At 55.1% G+C, this 19,744-nt stretch overlaps 3 protein-coding genes across 6 annotated transcripts; 2 read left to right on the top strand and 1 right to left on the bottom strand.

Moving 5' to 3' along the window:
• Window positions 1-582: 582 nt before the first annotated feature.
• PITHD1 (PITH domain containing 1) lies at window positions 583-7,465 on the top strand. Of its 2 annotated transcripts, XM_025925585.2 has the most exons (6): window positions 585-890; window positions 1,596-1,639; window positions 1,998-2,075; window positions 4,612-4,716; window positions 5,415-5,523; window positions 6,530-7,465. In XM_025925585.2, the coding sequence occupies exons 1-6, from the start codon at window positions 693-695 to the stop codon at window positions 6,629-6,631; spliced, it is 636 nt and encodes a 211-aa protein (XP_025781370.2). In that variant the 5' UTR covers window positions 585-692; the 3' UTR covers window positions 6,632-7,465. The 2 variants fall into 2 exon arrangements, with proteins under 2 accessions (XP_086572149.1, XP_025781370.2); XM_086716023.1 differs by lacking the exon at window positions 1,998-2,075 and having other exon boundaries at window positions 583-890.
• Window positions 7,466-9,582: 2,117 nt separating this feature from the next.
• On the top strand, window positions 9,583-14,113 carry LYPLA2 (lysophospholipase 2). 2 transcript variants are annotated; one of them, XM_086716021.1, is made up of 10 exons: window positions 9,583-9,734; window positions 11,201-11,304; window positions 11,577-11,608; window positions 11,736-11,801; window positions 12,257-12,304; window positions 12,395-12,465; window positions 12,607-12,680; window positions 12,756-12,857; window positions 12,960-13,133; window positions 13,218-14,113. In XM_086716021.1, the coding sequence occupies exons 1-10, from the start codon at window positions 9,611-9,613 to the stop codon at window positions 13,266-13,268; spliced, it is 846 nt and encodes a 281-aa protein (XP_086572147.1). In that variant the 5' UTR covers window positions 9,583-9,610; the 3' UTR covers window positions 13,269-14,113. The 2 variants fall into 2 exon arrangements, with proteins under 2 accessions (XP_086572147.1, XP_086572148.1); XM_086716022.1 differs by lacking the exon at window positions 12,607-12,680.
• A 52-nt stretch (window positions 14,114-14,165) lies between these two features.
• On the bottom strand, window positions 14,166-18,889 carry GALE (UDP-galactose-4-epimerase). Of its 2 annotated transcripts, none has more exons than XM_086716018.1 (11): window positions 18,772-18,889; window positions 16,966-17,091; window positions 16,664-16,779; window positions 16,466-16,579; window positions 16,024-16,200; window positions 15,610-15,723; window positions 15,447-15,513; window positions 15,260-15,345; window positions 15,083-15,160; window positions 14,770-14,884; window positions 14,166-14,520 (listed from the first exon to the last, which is right to left on the bottom strand). In XM_086716018.1, the coding sequence occupies exons 2-11, from the start codon at window positions 17,084-17,086 to the stop codon at window positions 14,462-14,464; spliced, it is 1,047 nt and encodes a 348-aa protein (XP_086572144.1). In that variant the 5' UTR covers window positions 17,087-17,091; window positions 18,772-18,889; the 3' UTR covers window positions 14,166-14,461. The 2 variants fall into 2 exon arrangements, with proteins under 2 accessions (XP_086572144.1, XP_086572145.1); XM_086716019.1 differs by lacking the exon at window positions 18,772-18,889 and adding an exon at window positions 18,443-18,714.
• Between the last annotated feature and the right edge of the window lie 855 nt (window positions 18,890-19,744).

Here is a 19,744-nt window from a genome sequence, read left to right on the forward strand (position 1 = left end):
CACTTCCTTATTTCATGTAATACTCACTGTGATTCTATGAAACATAGCATCATTCCCACTTTACAGATGACAAAACGAAGTCTCGGGATGGGGAAAGTGACTTATTCAGAGTCACACTGTCAGTAGCAGACCCAGGACCGGTCTTCAGATCCGGTGGTTTCGACCGCTAAGCCCACTATGGAGTGGTTATGGAAGTGAGTGTGTGCGCTCTAAGTGCCTACACGTGCACGTGGGAAGCAGCTATAACGTTGCGCTCCCAGCCCATCAGGACCTTATCGCTGTACACGCTTTCTGCGACCAGCTCCCCCAAAACGTTGGTGGAAAAAGAGCCTTTAGCCTAATGGGGAAGAGGATTCGAATTCCAGCCCCATCATTTACTGGAACACGAGCCTCATCTCTCTGCGCCTCAGTTTCCACACCTGGGAAGCGGGGAGAGCAACAGGAACCGCGGACTCCAGACCTGAGTCAACAGGAACTCCCTTGCACCTGGAAGAGCTTATCGAACGTCAAGCCCTCGCCGAGCCCCGCCCCCCGCCTCCCCCCCCCGCCCCGGGCCCCGGGCGCATGCGCCGCACAGGGGCGCCTTTTACGACGCGGCGGCCGCGGTGCGCTTAGCGGCGGAGCGGAGCGGAGGGAGCGCGGCGCGGGCGGCGGCGGCAGGGCCGAGGGGACGCGCGGACGGCGGCGTCGCCATGTCGCACGGCCACAGCCACGGCGGGGGCGGCTGTCGCTGCGCCGCCGAGCGGGAGGAGCCGCCCGAACAGCGCGGCCTGGCCTACGGCCTGTACCTGCGCATCGACCTGGAGCGGCTGCAGTGCCTCAACGAGAGTCGCGAGGGCAGCGGCCGCGGCGTCTTCAAGCCGTGGGAGGAGCGGACCGACCGTTCCAAGGTGGGCCTTTCGGGGCCTGGGGCGGGCGGGCGGGCGGGCGAGGCGGGGACCCGCGCGGGGCCTCAGGCCTCCCGACTGCTCTGTCGGCCTCAGTCCTGCTGTTAAAAATAACGACAGCCCGCTTGCCAAGCGCTTTCCCGTGCCTGTCACCTGCCCGCCCCTGGGGAGGGAAACAGCGTCGAGTCTCCCCATTTTGCAGGTAGAGGAACTGAGGCCCGGAGAGGGAGAGGGGCGCTTTGGCTTTACGAAGCCGACATTCTCTTCCAGGGCTTTCGGGAGGATGGCTGTAGGGCGTTTTCTCTACTGTTTGACTACCAGTCCCAGTGGCTGCCTGATCCTATCACCTGATGAAGACCAGAGACAGCGTAGGCAGATGAAGCGTGTTATCCTATCTAGAGCATTTACCGTTGTGGGGTCACAGAGCCATTTAAAAGCTGTGGACCCCAGAGGCACATACTTTTGCACACAGTTTCAGGCTCGTCGAGCCTGGAGGTTCATTCATGGGCTCCCCATTTAAGAACCCTCTGAGAGGATGGCCTGTAGACTCTTGTTAGCATCAAGGTAGTGAGTGCTGAAAAACCGAGGGAGGTCGACTATTTATTTGCATTGCACTCCCAGTTGTAGAACAGGGTGGAAGATGCCTAAAATTGTAGGCTCTCAGCAAATATTTGTTGCTTTCTCCTCCCCACTCCCCATCCCCTCCAGTTTGTTGAAAGTGATGCAGATGAAGAGCTTCTGTTTAATATTCCGTAAGTACCTCCTTGGTGTTTGCCTCAGGCTAGATAGGCTGTACCCAGAATCCTTATCAGGATTCACTCACTGGTTGTGTCAAGAGCACACATCTGTTTCTAGAAATGGGGGAGATTACAGTGTGGTGGGTTTGAGGAGGAAAGCGTAAAGATGTTTCGGTTGAAAGATAACTGAGAAGCCGTGGTAAATTTCTTAGAATTGCAGGATGCCAGAGGCAGACAGGATCTTAGAAATTTTCTGGTACAAGTCTGACACATGAGTCACCTGAAACCCAGGAAGGGGAAGGGTCTTGCCTGGGGTCACGCAGCTAAACAGAAGTTCAGACCCAGGTTGACAACTTCTTTTGCATCCTGGCAGATTTACAGGCAATGTCAAGCTCAAAGGCATCATTATAATGGGAGAGGACGATGACTCACACCCCTCTGAGATGAGACTGTAAGTGGCAAGGCCTTCAAGAAGCCTCGGAGTTCTCTTTTCTCTGGTAGCACTTTATTCCAGAATGATCCCCTTTTTTTTTGTTTTCTACTGGGTTAAATATCCCCTCCTCCCCCTCTTAAAAATCTTGATCTTGTTCTGCATCAGAATACACTTATCTCTTCCTGAATTAACGACTTTTTTAGATTAAGTGTCTTTAAGGCCAACAGCTTGTGTCTTTTCAAAATGCTTTTGTTGTGCCAACCATTCATCCAGAGAGCATCCTATAAATGCCAATTGTTGATGACTTTGCAGTTTCCTTAGTAACCCAGCTGCAGATCTCAAATGGTCTTTATGGTTTCTACTCCTGGGGTTAGTTTCCAAATTTACCCTTGTTATTTCACACAGTTAAAAATCTTTGCGTGTGTTTTGTTTACATGGAATTACTCCATCTGAGTGTGCATGCCCTTTAGCGAGCAAAGTTCCGTAGGCCTCTTGCGGTACAGGAATCTGTTGCCACCAGGGCTGGTGCCCCCTATTTGACAGCTTGCCTTATTCCAGCATAGCCTTCCTAAAAGAAGGGGCAAACTTTTGAGTGCTGGAGAAACAAATACCAGAAGAACTTTACATTTTAAAGAATTTCTTCTGAAAACGTTTAAATGAGAAATTTAAGAAACTCACACTTTTTGGATGTTAGAAACATAAATTTGAAAGCAAACCCACATATGCAATCATTTTAAGGGAACAGTACATTTGAGTTGATGGTTTTGGAGGCTTGTTTACTGGGGAGATGGATTGGCTTGAGAAAACTAGAAATCCATGTTGCATTGTGGTTAAGGGGGGGCTCTGGAATAAACTGCTTGGGTTCTAGTTCTGTCTGTACCACTTGCTAGCTCCATGACTGTGGGGCGTTACTTACCTTCTCTTTATCTCTGTGCTCTCATATGTAAAATGACAACAGTAATAGGAACTTCGTAAGACTGTAGAGAGAATTAAATGATCTATAACATGTAAAGAGCTTAGAAGAAGTCTGGAACTTAATAAATGCCCAGTTTTGGGAGGGCAGGTACAAATACTTACGTAAGACCTCACATTTAAACACTTTACCTATATTACACTTTATCGAATCTAAGATATCATTGATGTAATTATCTGATACACCATTAATAAAGAAAAAATATTGCCTATTCAACTATGACATGCCACTGACACATCTGGAAAAGTTAAATTGGTACTTAATGAAATTTGAACACAGACTAGGTGTTAGATGTTGTTAAGGAATTGTTAATTTTTGTAAAGTGGTATCACTTTTTAACAGTGGTATTTTAAGAAGTCTTTGCTTTTTAGAAATATGTACTAACGTGTGAGTGAAGTGAAATGTTTCAGATTGCTTTAAACTATCAAGCACAAACAAAATGGGGGTGATAGGAAATAGGCATAATGTTCATTACTGAAGCTGAGTGATAAATGGAGATAGAGTAATTGTATTTTTCTCTCTGCTTGTGTATAATTTGACATTTCCCATAGTAAAAATTTTTAAGTACATGTATCTTAAAAGTGATTCAGTTTAATCTCATCACTGTATCAGATATGTACTATTGCCATCCTCAGTTTATACATGAGGAAACAGATACGGAGAGGTTAAATCACTTGTCCAAAATTATACAGCGGGTAAGTGACAGAGCCAGGCTTTAAGCCCAGGAAGTCTGGCTCCAGAGACACTGCTTTTAACTACAGTGCTATGCTGCCTCTCATAATGCTGCTCATAAATGTTCACTATTATTATTCTGTGCATCATTCTTAGAAACACTTTGAAGCAAACACTTGCTTTCTTAAATTACATGCATTTTCCTGCCGCCAATATCTAGGCCCCTTCTGTGTGGGTGTGTTAATAAAACACTCTGGAGATGGTGGGGGTGTGGCGCAGGTCTTTAGAATCTGAGAGTTATAGAGGAGACAGCTGTTTCTTGGATATTTCTTTGAAAAATTTATTTCTTCATTAGCAGTTTGACTTGACTTTCCAAAGCTCATTGTGAGTTGGCAGCCTTGTGCTCTTTTCAAAATGGAAACCCGCAGATACTATGTGTTTAAAGAACTGTAAGATGACTCTATGTATAGGGTAATTTTGAACACAAAAGTGGCTTGAGTGTTAAGTTACCTGCTCTTATCTCTTAGCTGTGTTTAATGTGTTTCTGCCAAACTATTTTTCTCCCATGAGTAAGCTGTTTTGTTTAACCTCCTCAGCTTGGTGTGAATGTGCTGAGTTGCTGATTTTCTCCATGCATTTGCTGCGTGTGACCTGGTTTGAGCCTTCTCTTTGTATATTGCTTCTCATGTGATCTTAACCCACTCAAAGATGCCACTGGCTTATGTTGCAGTTCTCAGCTCTTTTCCTGCTGGTTTAAAGATATTTGTGTATAAATGCCAGTAAAATGCCATTCCTAAAATTTGATCTTCTTTTGATAGAACTGAAGGCAGTTGAGTCAATAGGCAGTTTTGAAAAACTGAAAAATATGTTAATGCACATTCTTGATTTTTCTCCCCTTTCCTTTCTCAGGTACAAAAACATTCCACAGATGTCCTTTGATGATACAGACAGGGAGCCAGATCAGACCTTTAGTCTGAATCGGGATCTTACGGGAGAATTAGAATATGCTACAAAGTAAGCACTGAACCTGTTTCCATTCTCTGGCTTCTGAGGAACAGCAGGTGTTCACTTGCAGCGAACATATATATGCATTAGCACTTACTGAGCTTGCAGTTTAATTTTGGACCATCTCCTGCTTTCTTAACATCAGAAACTAGTTAAAACAGTGGAGGGAAGCTTGATCCTCAGCTTGGTCAATTTTTGGCAGAGATGCAGTGCAAGCCATAGGCCTGTTGCTCTTGTAAGCAGTTGACAGATCTGAGTGAGCTCCTAGGGTGGTCTTAGGAAAGATGTTTTCAGAATTCCTCTTTGCACAGTGGGCTTACAACAGGCCGAGTTACACATGACCACTTTAGCTCTTCACTGGCTCTCTTTTTCCTAATGGTAAGGTCGGTGAGATCGGCACTGAACTTGCATTAGAATCGCTGCTTGATCATACAGCATTTCTCATTCCCGCTCCTTGAGGGCAGGGCAGCGTTGACTCATTTTTCTATTCTTACTGCCTTGGGCAGGATCTGGCAGATGCTCAGGCAGTGTGTACTGAATCGATTGCTTATCCAAAAGGGAAGAATGAGACCTAAGAGCCCAGAGTGTTCTCTGACATTTGCCCGGGTGTTACCACAAGTTAGAGTTAGAATTGTTTCTGAGCCGGTGGTGAGATATTCATTGAACTCTAACCTGTGTCTTCTCTCCACATCCCTTTCATTCTCTAGAATTTCTCGTTTTTCAAATGTCTATCATCTTTCAATTCATATTTCAAAAAACTTTGGAGCTGATACCACAAAGGTCTTGTATATTGGCCTAAGAGGAGAGTGGACTGAGGTAAGAAGGGGCAGGAATTCCTGGCCCCCCAGTATATATGCATATGTGTGTGTATATCTGTGTGTTGCCATATGGGCGCTTTAGGGAAAGGAAAGAGAGCAGGTGAGACGCTGCTTGCTCCCAGTCTGTTTATAATTTTTCTTGGTTTCGTTACTGCACACTATCCATCTCCTTTGTCAGGCTGTCCGTATTTTTTTTTTTTTAACGTTTATTTATTTTTGAGACAGAGGGAGACAGAGTATGAACGGGGGAGGGTCAGAGAGAGGGAGACACAGAATCTGAAACAGGCTCCAGGCTCTGAGCTGTCAGCACAGAGCCTGACGCGGGGCTCGAACTCACGGACCGCGAGATCATGACCTGAGCTGAAGTCGGACGCTTAACCGACTGAGCCACCCAGGCGCCCCAGGCTGTCCGTATTTTTAAGGGAGTTGAAGTAGCCCAATTGACACCAATTCATTTTTTTCACTTTAAGGTTCTTTTCTTTTTTTTTTTTTTTTTTTTTTTAATTTTTTTTTTTCAACATTTATTTATTTTTGGGACAGAGAGAGACAGAGCATGAACGGGGGAGGGGCAGAGAGAAAGGGAGACACAGAATCGGAAACAGGCTCCAGGCTCTGAGCCATCAGCCCAGAGCCTGACGCGGGGCTCGAACTCACGGACCGCGAGATCGTGACCTGGCTGAAGTCGGCCGCTTAACCGACTGCGCCACCCAGGCGCCCCTAAGGTTCTTTTCTTTATCCACCATTTTTGATGACCTTTCTTGTGTCAGGAACCAGAGAGATGATAAGATAGACAAGGTCCTCTTCTCATGGTGGCACCATTATAGTGGGGGAATGAATCTTCTAAGTTATGGGGTGAATCATTGATAATGGTCTTTGCAGTCTTCCTAGGATGATTGTATCAGCAGGGGGAAGAGATGGCTTCCAGAAGTGAACCTGAGTAAGGACGACTCCACTGTATGGTCTGGGAAATGGCCAGCTGACCCAGCCTCTCACTTTTCTTGCAGCTTCGACGACACGAGGTGACCATCTGCAATTATGAAGCCTCAGCCAACCCAGCAGACCACAGGGTCCATCAGGTTACCCCACAGACACACTTCATTTCCTAAGGCTGGCCAGGGCTCCCACAGAGGCGCTGTGTCAGTGAAGACGTGCAGCATCCTGTTGGGGAGGACAAAGAGATGGGGTTCCGGAGAGAGTTGGCGCCACAGCCTCCGCCAGGCTGTGTCTTTGGGGCTTTTGCTGCAGAAACCCGGCCTATGGAAGATACCACACCACCGGGGAGGGTTGTGTGGGTGCTGAGGGACAGTCGTGGTTCTCTAGGGCCTAGGAATTGAGTCTTGGACTGGTCAGCATCTGGCAGTCATTGGATGATGCCTGCCTTTCCAGTCAGTGTGGCCATGGGATCCCAAGCGTCTTGTTGCTTTGTGGCAGGATTTTTGTGTGACATGTTTTTTTTTAACATGGAAACTGTTTCCTGGGCTGCAGTAAACTTTCTGAAGCCTCAGCATTGCGTTTCTATTAGCCATCAGGAGGGTCTCCAACTAGAAATACTTGTCCCTGCTTGCTCCTTCTTCCTGTCAGCGTTCAGCGTTCTTGTCAAGTTGCCCGGCTTGGAGTTGTCTGTCATGTACTAGTGTCCCATGGTAGCTAGGAGAGCAGGAATGTCCTGATGATGCTTACTAGCTTGAGGAGAAGGTCTTTCTACTGCCTAGGTAAGCAGTCTGGGGAGAGCATGGGCATCATTTCTGTGTTTGTGAGTTATCCTGGTTGGATAAGGTTGGGACTTAGGTAAGATTCCCCTTGGGACATCTTTAATGTTTATTAGCTTCTAACTAGTGTCATAAGCGCAGTGCCAGAAATTGGAGATCTCAGTTTTTCTGTTCATGGCTTTTTATTCACCGTAACTAATAAGCTTCCTAATAAATCTTTGCCGGACTTCATGTTTGTATATTCTTTTGATTTCTTGGCAGTACTGATGAAAATTTTACTTCACAGGAACTGTGTGGAACTTTGAAATTTGTTGTTTTGTACTAGGTAGATCATAAGTGCCACAGTGATATATATTCAAGACTAGATCATTTCTCCGGGAAAGATACAGTGGACTAAAAACACTCCTACACCCACCCACCCACACTTTGTAAAGAGGAAGGTGAAGTTACAAACTGATGTCCCATTTCTCATGAGAGGAAGTAACTTGAGTGACATTTACAAAGACAAGGGAGAACAGATTCTGGAACTCACCAGAAGAAACGAGAGCAAGGAGAGTAAGTGAACGGCACACGGCAGACCCAAGACCTTGGACTTCAGTTTTGTTAAGACAGCAATTGGAGAGAATTTAAATATCTAAAATGAGATCGGAGATGGTCAGTATTCTCTCCTGTGTAGAAAATAGGAACAGTGGATAATGGGAATCAGTGTTGAACCTGATCCTCTTGAGAGAATTCTCCTGAAAGTGTTGGCCCACAGTTTCTCCAGCCTGTCCAACGGAAAGCCTGCCACCACCGTTTTGTCAAGCCTCAAGATTTCTAAAATGAATCCTGAAATCACCCAGAGTGCAAACACGATTATTGATGCACTAAGGGACCTACTCGTAAGCCACAGCCTCTTTATTTCAGTTGGATCATTTTGGAGATAAAAATATAGCCTATGTCTTTAAATTTGGAGTAGGGGGAAGAGTAAAGTTAGAAATCTTAGAGCAGACTATCCCTTCATTAATTCCACTAATTAAAATCTAATCACAGGTAGCCCCTGGGACTGGGTTTCTGAATATGAAGCTTCACTCTGAAGAATCTGTTCCAGGATGTGAAGAAGGGCCCCAGGATCTCAGGCGATTGGGGGTGTAGTATAGGAGGAATTGTTTACTCTTCCATAAGCAGACCTAGCAGGGATCCTATGTGGGGGGCAGTTATGTGGTCTCCGTGCACTTCTTCCTTTCTGACGTCTAGTCTGGGTCTTCGGCTTGTTGCACTTCTCAGGACTCAAAGATTTCCTGCTCAGAATCCTGGTGTTTTAGGCTCTTTGTGGCCCTTTGAACACTAAGACCAAACTGCCTCTCAGCCTGGGAAAAGTGCTTTGAGTTCCCAGGTTTACAGTGTTCTTTCAGTTCAAAGAAAAACTGTAGGTTATGCTGGGAGAATGAGTCCTAAGCTGCTGAGGTACCAGTGTCACTCATCTCCTGTTTGCAGGAGTCTATGTGTTCTCTTAGGGATGTGGCCTTCGACTCAGTTTGCCTCCCTTTCCAGTTTTTCTGTGGACCCTGAACCCATTTCCACTTTATCAGTGCAGCAAGGAGCAAAATGGGAACAACATGAAGCCTTTTTTGTTCTTAACAACTGGAGCTCATTGATGGTATTTTGTGCACCGTCCGCATGGCATTGCTTGTTGGGGGGCAGAGCTAAGACAACGCTGCCAATGCCTGTCCAGCTGTCCTGATGTAACCTGTGTTTTCCCAGGGTCCTTTTTGGTCATTACATCCTCACACTGTAATTTTACAGTGTATAAAGCATTTCCACACGACCTCGTTTGAGCCTAACAGCAAAGCTGTGAAGGAGGCAGGGTAGTGGTTATCACCGTGTTTTATAGCTCAGGAAGCAGGTGCAGAGAGGCAGCATTAGTGTTGTCCTGAGATCGCCGTTTCCTTCCCCGCTCTGAGTGGGAGTTTCCTCATCTTTAGAGTAAGACTGGAGGACTAGATGGTCTCTAAGGTTGTCTTAAGTGTATGATTCCATCCCTCCAGTGTATGATACATCCCGGATCATTCTGAGTATGATTCCATCCAGAAACAGGGCGTTGAGGTCAGTGGTGGATATCCAAGACCACGGTGAAGTGCCACCCATGAAGACCCGCAGGTGGGAAACTGCTAGGAGAGGTATGCCTCTCCTTGCGGATAGCTTTCCTCCAGGAGGCGCACGGGCGGTGGTAGCAAGCGGGGATTACCGACGCGCTGTCTAGATTCCGCAGGTAACTCCGTGGCTTCATTACGGGGAGTGGCCCCACCGTATCCAACATGGCAGCTTCTATCTGGCGGATCGCCGACGCCCACTTCCGGGTTCCGTACTGCTGGCCAGGCTACTTCCGGCAGCGCGATGGCTGGGTTCCCGGGACTCGAACGGAAGTTCCGGCGGGGGCGGCCGAGGGGGAAGAGAGTGTGTCTGTGCAGGAGAAAGAGGAGAATCGCCCGAGAGGTCTCGAAACCCCCAGGGAGTGGAGGTACCCTCGTCCGGGGCCAGCCGGCGGAGGGAGAGCACGGGGGTGGGGGGGAGAGGGGGAGATCGGAGCACCGCGGGGGTCCCGGAGAGTGGGGAGGGGACCGCAGTTGTGAGGGATGGGGGTGGGGAGTGAGGTGCGAAGAGCCGCTGGCCAGTCCTGGGGACTTTGGGGGGGAGAGAGGGGAGAGAAGGCGGCCGGGCTATGACGGGAGGGACTTAGGGTTGAAGTGGAAGATCTCATTGTGGGGCGGGGGCTCCACAGGGTCAAAAGTAGAACAATCCTTTGTGGACAAGAGAGGGTCCTGGGTCAAGGTAGAAAATGTCACTGTGAGAAGGGGGCGACCCTTGGTCAGAACAGACAATCCCAGTGTAGGGAGTGGGAGAGCCTGGATTAGAGTGGAAGTTGTTACCGTGGGGAGCTCCCTTCCCTGGTCAGCGGGGAAGGCATTACTTTGAGAGAGGGGACCCTGGGGTGAGAGGTGGAAGTCTCCCAGTGAGGAGGGAAGGGAATCCCAGCTTAGGACGAAACGTGCATCTCCCATGTGGGAAGAGGGACCCCAGGGTCAGAGGTGAGGGATCCCACGTGGAGAGGTGCACTCAGGGTCAGAGATGGAAGGTTGAAGCCAGTGGGGAAGGCGGGAGGGGTGGGCGCCGCTGGGAAGGGCAGGCGTTTAGGGACAGGTTGCACAAGCTTCTGGGGACTTTGGAGGATGCTAAGGACGGAGAGGAGCCCACCAGCCTTACATTCTTTCATGTGTTTGGGAGCCCCAGAGCATGGTCAAACCGGGGGACCCGGTTGGATTCAGGGGCAGTAGCAGCAGGTAGCACCGTTCAGCGGGGCGTGGGGCGCCAGTTACGGCTGGTGGACGGGAGTTCGTGCGCCTCCTGGAGACCTGGGCAGCCCCCTGGGGCTCTGCGAACGGCTGAGCTGGAAACTGCTTGTGAAGGCTGGGTGGGGGCTGGATGGGAGAGAGGTGGGAGAAAATGTGTGGGGTGGTTGGGGGTAGGGGCTGAAAGCATATTTTTCTGGCATTTCCCCCCCCCCCACTTCGTTTCCCAGTAGGGCTGAGAGTTGGGGAGGAGGGGACCAGGGGCTCTATTAGAGGCATGATGATTGGAAAGCAGGGAGGAGGCAGTTAGTGGGGGGACGACAGCAGGGGATGCCCTGCCCCTCCCCTCCCGCACGGTCCCTAAGCCCTACTTCTGCCCCTCTCCAGCAAGCTCAGGCTAAGGGGTGGACCAGAACCGGGGACGCTAGTGCGGCCGCCTCTGCTTTTCAGCCTGGAATAGAGGCAAACTTCCTACCCCCTGTGGCCCGAGACTTCTTTCCTGCCTTTTCTTTGTGGCCAGGACAGAACCCGGGGTGCTTTGGGGGGTTGACGGCCTGAGTGGGCCCTGGGTTTGAGGCTCTTCTCCTGTGTCGGGAGTCTCTCCCTAGCTCTTGACCACTCCCTCGAATTTGCACAGGCCCCAGCCGTGGAGCCCTGCAGTGTATGTGTGGTAACACCATGTCTGTGCCCCTGCTCACCGATGCTGCCACTGTGTCTGGAGCTGAGCGGGAAACGGCTGCGGTAAGGGTCCTCTCCCACCCTGGGAAGCCCCCAGGCCGGCTGCTGCCGGTAACTGGCTGGAGGGGGCGTGTGGGAAAGCTGGAGGTGCAGTGCGGAGAAGGGAGCAGCCTGAAGCCAGGCGGCAGCCAGGTAGTAAACTGTTTGGCTGCTCCTGTACTTCCCCCCGGGCCCTCGGGGGTGAGAGGGTGGCCAGAAGTTGGAGGACAGAGGGGGAATGAGAGCAGGGGGGTGACTGCCCTCTTTCCACCTCCCCATGTCTCACCCTCTTCCAGGTTATTTTTTTACATGGACTTGGAGACACAGGGTAAGTGAGCTGGAGAGGGGGTGTTCTTTGGGAAGGTGGGGAGGGGCCCAGTGGGCAGGATTAGAGAGCCCCGTGCCCTCCTTTGTCCCTCCCCACATCGGTGCCTTTTTTCCCTTCCTTCCTACAGGCACAGCTGGGCTGACGCCCTCTCCACCATCCGGCTCCCTCACGTCAAGTACATCTGTCCCCATGCGTGAGTGTCACCCTAGCAAGGGAGGGGCTGAGGATGGAGATAAGCTGGGGGGTGGTCCTGTGGTCCCAGGCCTGTTCTCTCCTGCCAGCTGCGCCCTGGGCCCGGGCCCAGGGCAGTCGGAAGTGCCATTTTCAGCCTTCACTCCCGTGGAGCCCGCGGCCCCAGCCCCCAGCCCTAAGGCCTCCTAGACCCAGGGGCCTCCTGTGCCCCTTCCCCAAGTACTCACCGACCGAGCTGGAACCCCGTCACGCAGTGTGTCGGGCTCTGCTTGTCTGCTGATGCCCCAACCCCAGCCTCCGGCCCCACGTGGCAGGTTGCCTGGCAACACCTTAAACACAGGCCTTGCCTGCTGGGAGGCCCCCCCCCCCCGGGGGCCACTCTGCCCCCTCCCGGCTCTCTGCTGTGGCTCCCTCACCCTTCTGAGCGTGATGGCCCTTCTCGCCGCCCCTCCCCAGACCCCGGATCCCTGTGACGCTCAACATGAAGATGGTGATGCCCTCCTGGTGAGTTGCAGGGTCAGGGATGGCTGCTGAGAGAGCTGCAGGGGGCTGGCCAGGGTCTTCCAGTAGCTGCCAACGCCTCTCCTCCCTCAGGTTTGACCTAATGGGGCTGAGTCCTGATGCCCCAGAGGACGAGGCCGGTATCAAGAAGGCAGCAGAGAACAGTAAGGCCCCGGTCCCTCCTCAGCAGACCCCTCCTCCCCCCCCCCCCAGCCCCCCAGGAGAGCGCTGGGCAGTATCTGGCTCCCTTCCCTGGGCCCCTCCAGCAGCTTTCCCCCCACCCAGTCATGCCCCCTCCCCCCCAGTCAAGGCCTTGATTGAGCACGAGATGAAGAATGGGATCCCTGCCAATCGAATCGTCCTGGGAGGCTTTTCACAGGTGAGGGGAGAGCAAGGGGTGGGGGGTGGTAGGAGAGCTGTGCCCTCATGACCTGTCATTCTCTCCTCCCTCCAGGGTGGGGCCCTGTCCCTCTACACGGCCCTTACCTGTCCCCACCCCCTGGCTGGCATCGTGGCATTGAGCTGCTGGCTGCCTCTGCATCGGGCCTTCCCCCAGGTGAGTGTCTCCACGAGTCCCCTCCTGGCCTTTGGGTCTCCTCGCGGCTCGGGGACCGTGGCGAACACTGGCTTTGCCCTCAGAGCCCCGTCTGGCCCACAGGCAGCCAATGGCAGCGCCAAGGACCTGGCCATCTTGCAGTGCCACGGGGAGCTGGACCCCATGGTTCCAGTACGGTTTGGGGCCCTGACGGCCGAGAAGCTTCGGTCCGTCGTCACACCTGCCAGGGTCCAGTTCAAGACGTACCCAGGTGTCATGCACAGCTCCTGCCCTCAGGTCGGTGATGGGGGACCACTTCCCACCCCACCCCTCCCTCCTCCCTCCGGCTGGGAGCCCCTCACGATCCCTCCTCACCCCCAGGAGATGGCAGCCGTGAAGGAGTTTCTTGAGAAGCTGCTGCCTCCTGTCTAACCAGAGTCGCTGGCCCCCAGCGCAGGACACCAGCTCCTGGGGGACGCAGCACGCGCGGCGCCATCTCGGATCTGAGCCGGTCGAGCCCCTGTCCCCACCATCCCTGACCCGTCCTCTTCCCATAGGCCTCTGGGGCAGGCGGGCCCAGGCCTGGCCAGGCCTGCCTTCCTGGCCTCAGCCACCTGGCTGTCTGCAGCAGGGGTGGGCCACCCTCTTCTCCCATTTCCCCGGAGGTGGGCCCCCCCTGGCAGCAGTATTGGAGGGGCTGTAGGCAGCGGGAGAAAGGGGCCCGGCCGCTGACCCACTCACTCAGGACCTCACTCACTAGCCCCGCTTTGGGCCCCCTCCTGTGACCTCAGGGTTTGGCCCATGGGGCCCTCCCGGGCCCCACCTACCACTCCACCCCCCTCCCCCCCCCAAGTGACTCTGCCCAGATAATCGTGTCTCTCCTCCTTCTCTCCAGCTGCTTCTCAATCATGAATGTGTCCATGGCCCGGCCCCCGTGCTGCTGTGGGCTGCCTGCCCCTGGGCAGGGGTGTTGGTGAGGGGGCAGAGTCCTTTGAGGGGGGCCTTCCCTTAGGCCCCTGAAACGTGGGGGCTGGGCCCTGCCCCTCCCTGCCCCACCCCCCCCCCCCCATTGCCCTGTTCCCCCCGTAGGCCTGGAGCCTGCAGGGCTGGACTGAGGCTCAAAGTCTCCCCCCGCTGTCCCACTCCCACGTTGTCCCCACTCTAGGGCCAGGGGGGGAGGTGGGGGAGTTGTGTCTCGTCTTCTGTCTCCATGTGGTTTTGGGTGTTTTTCTTGTTGTATCCTGGATTCCGATAAAATTAAATTGCTTCAACTCTCAGGCTGGATGATTCTGTCCGAGGGGTAGAGAGTGATCATGTGCAAGAATCTGCCCCAGTGTTAGAAAACTTTTATTTTAAATACTTTAGAAATCTCTTTCAGAGCAGTATAAATTAGTTCCTGTGTCTGGGCCCTCGTTCCCACATTTGCTTCTGGTGGTCCTGATGGGTTCGTGGAAAAGAGAGACCCCCAACTCCTGGTCAGTGGAACCCTTGGCCCCCCGCCTGGTGGGCTGAGCAGGCCCGTCTGGGGTTTGAGGTAGGGGAGGCTGAGGCCCCTGGGTTCCCACCGGAGGCTGGAGAACAAGCAGGTGTTTCTTTCCTTCACTGGTGAGTGGCAGGAGAAGGTCTCAGGCCTGCGCCCCAAAGCCGGAAGGATTCTGCTTCTGCCAGCGCCACAGATCTTCACCTGTGATGGGGGGAGGTGTGGGGTCAGGGTCCACGTCGGAATGCGGGGTTCCCGCCACCTCAGGCAGCCCAGGGTGGGCATGCCCAGGCCCAGTCAGCCCCTTCCCAGCCCCTGAGCCGGTCGAGCCCCTGTCCCCACCATCCCTGACCTGTCCTCGTCCCATAGGCCTCCGGGGCCTGGCCAGGCCTGCCTTCCTGGCCTCGGGGGTCAGGCCAGCACCCAGGGTCAGGGGTTAGGGCTAAAACTCACACATCCTGTCCAGCCCTAAGGCTGCTGTCCAGCCCAGCTCCTTGAGGGCCAGGCTGGGGTTGGCATAACAGGCAGCCACGTCGCCTTCCCGCCGTGCCACCACCTTGTACGGGATCTGCAGGAGAAGGGGCAGCGGGAGATTGGCTGAGCCGGCCCTGGCGTCTCCCGCCCCGCTGCCGACCAGGCTCCGAAATGCAGGTGCAGGCGCCCTGCGCTAACAGCACTAAGGCAGGTGGTGGAACCGGGCGGCGCTGGGATCCCCGTCAGGGAGGCTAGTGGGAAGGGCCCGGCTCACTGTGACGTTCCGGCCTACCTTCTGCCCGGAAGCCTTTTCCATGGCCTGGACCATCTGTAGCACCGAGTAGCCCGTGCCCGTGCCCAGGTTATAGATCTGCCCAGGAGAGGAAAACGGGTTATGGAGGGGGGTGGACCAACTACCCCTCTGGACCCCATCTCCCTCACCAAATTCGCTTCTCCCTTTTCTCCCTACCCGACAGCCACACTGCTCCTTCAGCTTCCTCAAGGCCGCGATGTGGCCCTTGGCCAGATCCACGACATGGATGTAATCCCGGACACCTGCAGAGGAGGTGGTTGGGTGTGGGGGTTAAGTGTAGTCTCTGTCGGACCTCCCTCTCCCCCTGGCTCCCCCTCCTGGATCCTCCTGGTCCTGGGCTCACCTGTGCCATCCTCTGTGTCATAGTCATTGCCAAAGACATTCAGTGCCTCCCGTCGCCCAATTGCCACCTGGGGTGGAGGTCAGGTCAGCTCTTTCCAGGCCTTTGGCACCAGTCGTACCCTTCAATCCTATGGCCACCCCCTGACCTTCCCCTTCTCCCTTACCTGGGAGACGTAGGGCATGAGGTTGTTGGGGATGCCTTGGGGATCTTCACCGATGCAGCCCGAGGCATGGGCGCCTATGGGGTTGAAATACCGCAGCAGCACTGCGTTCCAGGTCTGTGGGACACAGGTCAGATGATGGGGAAGGAGGCGCATGCTGTGCCCAAGCCGAATCCAGAGCTCTTTAGCTGCTTCCCCCGCCCCCAGGCCTAGTCTCTATCCCCGGAAAGCAGCAGGGGGTCAGGCCCACCCACTCCGTGCTGGGACTTTGGGCAAACCGCTGCAGCTTCCAGAGTTCTAGCTGGGGGTGTTCACGGGAGACCTTGAGTCCATGAGTGGAGCCAGGGCTGGGTCAAGCGTGCGTGTGTGTGTGTGTGTGTGTGTGTGTGTGTTGGGGCGGGGAGGGGGTACCCTCACCTTGTCTGCCCGGCACAGGTCCCGGATCATTTCCTCGATGAAGAACTTGGACTTGCCATAGGGGTTGGTACAGCCACCTGTGGGGTGGGCCTCATCCAGGGGCAGGTACTGGGGATTCCCGTACACGGTAGCTGAGCTGCTGAACACCAGGTTCTTCACCCCGTGGGCCCTCATGATCTGGTCACGGAGGAGAGGCGTCAGTGGCCTCTGCCCTGCACTTAGTCCCACCCCCTTACTCCTTTATAGGTGAGAGGGGCTGAGGTTCGGGCACTCCCATTTATAGATGGGGAGACTGAGGCGGAGAAGTCAAAACAGACATGTGTCCAAGGTGGTACAGCTTGGGCCCTGCCTGACTCTGCCCCCCAGGCCCTCATCTACCGTGTCTGGCGTGGCCTGCCTGGCCGGGGCCTCCCGGTGTCTGTGTCCTTGCCACACGTCTCACCTCCAGAAGCTGAATGGTTCCTGTCAGGTTAACTCTGTAATAATCCAGAGGCTTCTGCACGGACTCTCCCACGGCCTTGAGACCCGCAAAGTGGATGACTGCCATAAAGTGATGCTGTAGGTGCAAAGCCAGGGTCAGAGGTGGCTTTACAGGCCCTGGCCCTTGGCAGGGCCCCCTGCCTGCCTGTCAAGCACTGACCTTCTTGAAGAGACGCTGTAGGGCTGCCTGGTCCAAGATGTCCATCTCCTCAAACTCCACAGAGCGGCCTGTCAGCTCCTGAACCCGCTGTAGGCTCTCAGGCATGGAGCCCCTTCCTGGTTGGACACATGGAGACTGTCAAAGGAGAAGACGGGTCCTGGGTTCCCAAGGGACTAGCGCGTGCGCGCGCGCACACACACACACACACACACACACACACACACCCCTAGTAGGTGGAGGTAGAACAAAAGGTTTTCCTTCCGTCCCCGCCCAAAGCCCTAGCCCCCCACCCCTGTGCTCACCACGGATGGCATTATGGAAATTGTCAATGACCACAGGCAAATAGCCGGCCTCCAGCAGTTCCAGCACCGTGTGGCTGCCGATGTAGCCAGCGCCGCCTGTCACCAGCACCTTCTCTGCCATCGCACCTGGCGCAGAACACAGTGTCCGAGGTGGTCGAGATGGCCCACTCAGGGCCCCCGCCTAACGTCCGAGGGAGGCAGTAGTGTGTCTCAGCTAATAGGGTGGATCTGGAATCAGCCCTGGTCCAGGTCTGGACATCATCTCTTTCTGGCCTCAGGCCTTGGAAATCACTTATCCTCTCTGCCTCAGTTTCCATCTTTAGAAAATGGAGTTTATAACTACAAACATGATGCAATCTTGTGAGGCTTACGTGAGTGATTTGAAACGCCCACAATGTGGCACAGGTGGGGAGACTGATGCACGGGCACCACAATCCTGGTCCCAATTTACCGGTGATTGAGAAGATGAAACCTAAGGCCCCCAAGGTGTCTGGGGACTAGACAGTCCTGGCCCGAAGGACACACAGCCAGCAGCACTGGGACTCCCAAGAGCCCAGGAAGAGGTTCTGTCTGCTCAAATTCAGGCCTTCCCAGTCTCTCTGCCATCACTAGGTGTAAAGTGGCCCAGTGATTAATACCTCCCGCTCCAGGCAGCTCCCCTGACTCCCACAAGAGTCAGCTGGGAGGAAGCAGGAAATATACCAACTGGCCACAGGGTGGGGTCCTTTGCCAGGCCCACTGGAGCCCGACTCTGGGGCTGCAGCACCACAGTCCCGGAGTGGGCCCCACCCGCCCCAGGTCAGTCAGGCTGGCTCAGCCTCTACCAATGCATGCCAGGGCCAGCTGGGTCACTGCCCGCTTGGAGCTAAGGATGCCACCCAACTTTAGGCGGCACCGAGCCGGGCGCTGTAGACGTGGCCCTGGTCCCGACTCCACTGCCAGGTGTGCACCTCCGCCCTGAACAAACTCTGTGGGCAGAGAGGGGGAGTGGGTAGGGAACCCCAGACACTGAGGCCTTTCATTCGGTGTGGCTTGGCCCGCAGCCGCCTTCCTCCTGGCTGCCTCAGTCCCCCTCTGGCCTTATTCACTCCCACCCACTTGACTGCGCTCCTGCTGAGTGGCGGGCTCCTACCGGGCACTTCTGCATTTTTCTCCCTGTGTTCCCCCAACATCCTAATGAGGCAAGTGTTAGTGCTGGCACTTTACCGAGAAGGATACTAAGGTCAGAGAGGTCAAGTAATTTGCCTGAGGACACACAGCTACTATAGCCGCCCTAGAATCCGGATCTCCAGGTTCACAGCCAGCCAACCTCGCACTTCACCCTTCCCCCCATGGCTTCCCGCTGGACTCTGCTCCCGACGCCAAGACCGCCCCCGCCCCCACCCCGCCTCGCGGAAGCCCGAAAAGTGGTCGCGGAGGGGCCCCGGGAGGCAGGAAGGGTGGTGAGGTCGAACTCGCCCCGGACCGACGGAGTGACCTCGGTCGGATGTCGCCTCCTCGGTTTTCCCAGTCTGCAAAATGGAGGGGAGGAGGCGATGGGCGTCGGGCTGGGATGTGGGCCGTGGCTCCGAGGGGGCCGAGCTCGGAGCTCCCGGGTCGGGAATGAATGAAGTCGGGCCGCCCCGGCCAAGGCGGCGGGAGCTGGGAGCGGCACAGGCACGGGCGAGCCCGCCCTAGCGGGGCTCTGCCCGGAACGCGGCCCGGACCCCTGAAACCAACCCTCGCTCCCCGCAGGCCACCCGGCCCCTCGCGAGCCCTCTAGCCCTCCCCCCCCCACACCCCCCCACCGGCATCCGCCTTGCGAACCTGTTCGGAACCTCGCGCCCCGCGCTGCTTCCAGCGGCGCCGCCTCCCGCGCTCGGCGCCCGGGTCCCTTTAAGAGCAGACGGCCCACCTGGTCCCGCCCCCTCCACGCCCCCAAGGAAACGTGTCACCGGGGAGTGCGCACTACGGGGCGCCGGGAGGCCCAGGGGCGCCGCGACATCTAGGCGCCTGCGCGGCGCGGTCCGGTCCGGTGTCGGAAGGCGGAGGGGAGGCGCGGCCTGGCCCGGGGAGCTCGGCTCCGGGTGCCCGGCGGCTGTTCCGCGGCGGGAGCCACAGGCCGAAGGCGGGGCACCCCCCCTTCCCACCACCCCCACCCCGCTCACCGCCCGTTCGCCAGCCTCTCTGCACGTGCCCCGCCTGTTCTTCCGAGCCAGCCTAGCGGGAAACCAGCGACGGCGTGCAGCCCAGGCCCTAAGGGGCGGCCGCCCAGAGACCGCGGGCTCTGGGAAGTCTGGTTCGAGACCCACCCAGAGAGCTGGAGGGCAATCGAAAGCTCGGGCGGACGCCGCAGTGCTCGCTGCGCTCAGCACCCGCACGGACCACTGGGGACGGTCCGTCGGCACCGTGCCTGCCACAGTGGGCTAGAAGACGGTGTCGTGCTTCTGCTGAAAGTAGGGGCAGGGCTGGGGCACTGTGCGTAGAAGTCCTGACGACCCGAGCAAACAAGCCGTGCCCAGCCCGTAATGCCCTGGGCCTGGAGTCCAGCAAGGACGACTGACGACGGTAGCGCCGGAGCTGGAGCCCAAGGCGCCCGGACCCGCGCCTCCCGGCTCTCAGGGCCAAGAGCCTCAGAAACCACCTCTCCGCGGGTTTCTGGCCAGACCTGAACGAGCCCAAAGCCACTGATTTCCAGTCATTATGAATTTGGGGCCCGGGTGGGGAAACGGAGGAAACCCAGAGGCCAGTAAACCAGCTCAAAGTCTCCATTTTCCTCTCAGGATGCCATGTTGTAAAG

Source organism: Puma concolor, chromosome C1, assembly GCF_028749965.1.
Source record: "Puma concolor isolate L17-30 chromosome C1, mPumCon1.1.hap2, whole genome shotgun sequence".
NCBI classification, from domain to species: Eukaryota; Metazoa; Chordata; class Mammalia; order Carnivora; family Felidae; genus Puma; species Puma concolor.